The following is a 5000-nucleotide window of genomic DNA, read 5'->3' on the forward strand; positions in this document are numbered from 1 at the left end:
TGTCTCTAAGACGTTCCTACCGGAAGTTACAAGCAGTTTTGTCTGAGTTTTCCTCTGAGGAGCAGTTTTGTCTGTTTTATTCAAAAATTGCGCTAGAGCGCAATTTTGAGTTTTGGGGTTCGGTTTTTTTTTTTAGATCGCAATTTCCACCAGTCCCGATGTGTGTGAAAAGTTTGGTGAGTTTTGAAGTATTTTAAGAGGGTCAAATTACAGCTTCCACCAGTGCCGATGTTTGTGAAACGTTTTGTGAGTTTTGAAGTATTTTAAGGGGGACAAATTACAGCTCAAGGAGGCAAAAATGAGTGTTTTTAGTCATTTTTTGTCTTGAAGGGGAAATTGCCAACTTCCTGTTGGTTTTTGCCCGAGGATGTGAAATTATGAATTGTAGGTCTAAGTGAGACCTACATAGAGGTTTTTGTTTCATGTCTCTACGACCTTCCTAGTGGGAGTTACAGGCAGTTTGTTTTTGTTTTTCCCCTAGGGGGCGCTAGAGCGCAATTTTGATTTTTGGGGTTAGGTTTTTTTACTAAAGTGTTCTGTCACAGTTTTTCTATGTGTGTGTAAAATTTGGTGAGTTTTGAAGCATGTTAAGGAGGGGCAAAGTAGTGCGCAAAGCTGCGGAATAATAATAAAGAATAAAGAATAATAATAAAACCTTACAATTTCAATAGTGTCCTTTGTCCCTGTATAAAGGACTCCCTGTGGGAGTCCTTTATACAGGGTACATGCGGACCCTAATAAAGGGCCTATATGGATTAATCTGCTTTGGATTGTTTGTTAGCTGTCTGCCAAGCTGTATAACCTCAACACGTATAGTGAGGGCAGAACAGGCAATTATTAATTATTGCCAGGCTTCGCTCTCATGTAAGGGGGAAAGAATTGTTGATTGATGACTGTGGTGTTCTTAGTGTCATAGTGTGTGTAGTTAGTATGTTCCAATAGCAGCAGAAGTGCACTTTTTGGAGAGCTGTATTATTTTCAGTTTTGTGCCCAAGGGACTGATTTTATTTAACACTATATTATTATTTATACACCTATAGCAGGGGTCACCAACCTTTTTGAAACCAAGAGCTACTTCTTGGGTAGTGATTAATGCAAAGGGCTACCAGTTTGATACACACTTAAATAAATTGCCAGAAATAGCCAATTTGCTCAATTCACCTTTAAATCTATGTTATTATTAATAATTAATGATATTTACACTTAATTGAACGGTTTAAAAGAGGAGAAAACACGAAAAAAATGACAATTCAATTTTGAAACAGTTTATTTTCAATTTCGACTCTTTAAAATTCAAAATTCAACCGAAAAAAAGGAGAAAAACTAGCTAATTTGAATCTTTTTATGGAACATGATTAGTAGTTTTTCCTGATTAAGATTAATTTTAGAATTTTCATGACATGTTTTAAATAGGTTAAAATCCAATCGACACTTTGTTAGAATATATAACAAATTGGACCAAGCTATATTTCTAAGAAAGACCAATCATTATTTCTTCTAGATTTTGCAGAACAAAATTTTTAAAAGAAATTCAAAAGACTTTGAAATAAGATTTAAATTTGATTCTACAGATTTTCTAGATTTGCCAGAATATTTTTTTTGAATTTTAATCATAGGTTTGAAGAAATATTTCACAAATATTCTTCGTCGAAAAAACAGAAGCTAAAATGAATAATTAAATTAAAATGTATTTATTATTCTTTACAATAAAAAAATTAATTTACTTGAACATTGATATAAATTGTCAGGAAAGAAGAGGAAGGAATTTAAAAGGTAAAAAGGTATATGTGTTTAAAAATCCTAAAATAATTCTTAAGGTTGTATTTTTTTCTCTAAAATTGTCTTTCTGAAAGTTATAAGAAGCAAAGTAAAAAAATAATGAATTTATTTAAACAAGTGAAGACCAAGTCTTTAAAATATTTTCTTGGATTTTCAAATTCTATTTGAGTTTTGTCTCTCTTAGAATTAAAAATGTCGAGCAAAGCGAGACCAGCTTGCTAGTAAATAAATAACATTTAAAAAATAGAGGCAGCTCACTGGTAAGTGCTGCTATTTGAGCTATTTTTAGAATAGGCCAGCGGGCTACTCATCTGGTCCTTACGGGCTACCTGGTGCCCGCGGGCACCGCGTTGGTGACCCCTGACCTATAGTGATCACAGAGACAGGTTGTTTTTGTGTTACTGTATATATTTGTTTTTCGGAAAAATCCCACTTAATAATACTTTGGGTAACAACAGTCAATATTTAATTTTTTTATTTTTTTAGGGGGTGTAACAGTCAATATTTAGTAATTTATTTTATTTTAGTCTTATAAAATAAAAGTGAGCTTTTGTTAAACCAAATATTGTGTTTTTTTCCCCATATACAACAACCTATCTGGATTCGAAAAGAGAATCGATAAGGAATCGGTTCGATAAGAGGATTCGATAATGGGCTCGAACTCGATAATTTCTTATCAAACATCATCCCTACTCACAACTAGGGATGTCCGACAATGGCTTTTTGCCGATATCCGATATGCCGATATTGTCCAACTCTTTAATTACCGATACCGATATCAACCGATATATACAGTCGTGGAATTAACACATTATTATGCCTAATTTGGACAACCAGGTATGGTGAAGATAAGGTACTTTTTAAAAAAATGAATAAAATAAAATAAGATAAATAAATTAAAAACATTTTCTTGAATAAAAAAGAAAGTAAAACAATATAAAAACAGTTACATAGCAACTAGTAATTAATGAAAATTAGTAAAATTAACTGTTAAAGGTTAGTATTATTAGTGGACCAGCAGCACGCACAATCATGTGCGCTTACGGACTGTATCCCTTGCAGACTGTATTGATATATATTGATATATAATGTAGGAACCAGAATATTGATAACAGAAAGAAACAACCCTTTTGTGTGAATGAGTGTAAACGGGGGAGGGAGTTTTCTTGGGTTGGTGCACTAATTGTAAGTGTATCTTGTGTTTTTTATGTGGATTTAATAAAAAAAATAATAATAATATTTTATTTTTTTTTTAAAACGATACTGATAATAAAAAAACCGATACCGATAATTTCCGATATTACATTTTAACGCATTTATCGGCCGATAATATCGGCAGACCGATATTATCGGACATCTCTACTCACAACCTACCGATCTCAGGGCGGACACTCTAACCACTAGGCCACTGAGAAGTTAAAAACAATGTTGTTCCCTTACTGTACTAATAAAAAAAAAACAAGCGTTATTGCGGCGTCATGTCGCACCTCTACTTGCAGTCCAATTAATCAAATGAGGTGCACAAAAAGAGGAGCTGCGCCTTAGTGCCAAATCCTGTAAAGGTTTATGTTTGACAGTAATCCAAAGCTCTGTGATCCCCTCCTGGCAGGTGCGGACTCTACCTTTCACCTGGACCAGGAAGAGGAACAACGTTCTTTGACAACAGAAGAAGAAAACATTCCAAGTACCTTGTCGAAGCTGAACGTCCCCTCCCGGTTGCTCAGCCAGGAATCCAGATCAAACGCGCCGTGGATGACAAACTCCTCGTAGCGGCCAAAGATGGCGGCAAAGCGGCCGGCCAACACCTCCCTCAGCTGAATGTTCATCTTGGCCGTGCTCAGTGTTTCCTCCTCCTCCTCCCACACGCGCCCCAGCGTCTTGCCGCCGCCGCCCGCCGTCTTGTCCGCGCCGCACCTCCAAGCCAGAGCTTGCAGCCTCTCCAGGACCTCCAGCTCGTCGCCCGCCAGGTTGCCGTTGCGCCGGTCCTCCATCAGGTCCTCCAGGCTGCTCAGAGGAGGAGAGGCGCTGGAGGCTTTTTGGACGGCGCCGCCCTGCGGGGGGAGCCCAAAACGCTGCAGGATCTCGCTCAGGTCTTTCGCAAGCTCGGTTTGGTCCGGAAAGCCGGGGAGACCCTCGGGAGCGTCCACGCAGCGGTTGTCGATGTCCACGAAGCAAAGGTTGGCCTGTGCGGGAGCAAGAAGCAAAGTAGACTTCTCTTCAGATCACAATCAGAAACACTTTATTAATCCCTGAGGGGAAATTAACATTTTCAGCACAATCCCATTCAAGATCAGACAAACATTACGGGGAGACAGGACAGGATCAAACATTACGGGGAGACAGAACAGGATCGCTGACACAAAAAATGTGAGATACAGGTAAACAATGGGGGGGGATGAGAAATAAATTTAAAAATTTTTAAAAAAAAATCACAATCAGTGTTGGCGTTAACGCACTTTTGGTGTCTTTTTACGCACTGAAATCATAAAGGACGCGCAATTCCGGATTTTTTTTTTTTTTACCAGTAAAACATAACTGGGATTATCGCCCTCAATTAAAACGAGTTTGACACCCGTGACTAGGGATGAAAGAGCACGCACTTGACGCGATGATGTCATGTTATCCATGGAAAAATGCATTTTTTAGGCAATATGATTTGCCTGAGCGGCTAGTAGACCCCGAGAGTAACAAGCGCTTGCCTTGTTGCCTTTCCATTAAGAACAATAAATTAGTTTTTAGTAAGGATGTCCGATAATATCGGCTGATAAATGCGTTAAAATGTAATATCGGAAATTATCGGTATCGTTTTTTTATTATCCGTATCGTTTTTTGGGGTTTTTTTTTTTTATTCAATCAACATAAAAAACACAAGATACACTTACATTTCTTTCTGTTATCAATATTCTGGTTCCTACATTATATATCAATACAGTCTGCAAGGGATACAGTCCGTAAGCACACATGATTGTGCGTGCTGCTGCTCCACTAATAGTACTAACCTTTAACAGTTAATGTTACTCATTTTCATTAATTACTAGTTTCTATGTAACTGTTTTTATATTGTTTTACTTTGTTTTTTATTCAAGAAAATGTTTTTAATTTATTTATCTTATTTTATTTTATAATTTTTTTAAAAAAGTACCTTATCTTCACCATACATGGTTGTCCAAATTAGGCATAATAATGTGTTAATTCCACGACTGTATATATCGGTTGATATC

General features: G+C 36.9%; 1 protein-coding gene across 1 annotated transcript in view; it reads right to left on the reverse strand.

Moving 5' to 3' along the window:
- LOC133647037 (DENN domain-containing protein 5B-like) overlaps positions 1–5000 on the reverse strand; it is a 67944-nt gene that overhangs the window by 35947 nt on the left and 26997 nt on the right. Inside the window, exon 5 of the mRNA XM_062043088.1 lies at positions 3468–3962. Within this exon, the coding sequence (XP_061899072.1) occupies positions 3468–3962 (495 nt within the window). The remainder of the gene's footprint in view (positions 1–3467; positions 3963–5000) is intronic.

The sequence above is a fragment of the Entelurus aequoreus genome, linkage group LG03 (genome assembly GCF_033978785.1).
Source record: "Entelurus aequoreus isolate RoL-2023_Sb linkage group LG03, RoL_Eaeq_v1.1, whole genome shotgun sequence".
Classification (NCBI taxonomy): domain Eukaryota; kingdom Metazoa; phylum Chordata; class Actinopteri; order Syngnathiformes; family Syngnathidae; genus Entelurus; species Entelurus aequoreus.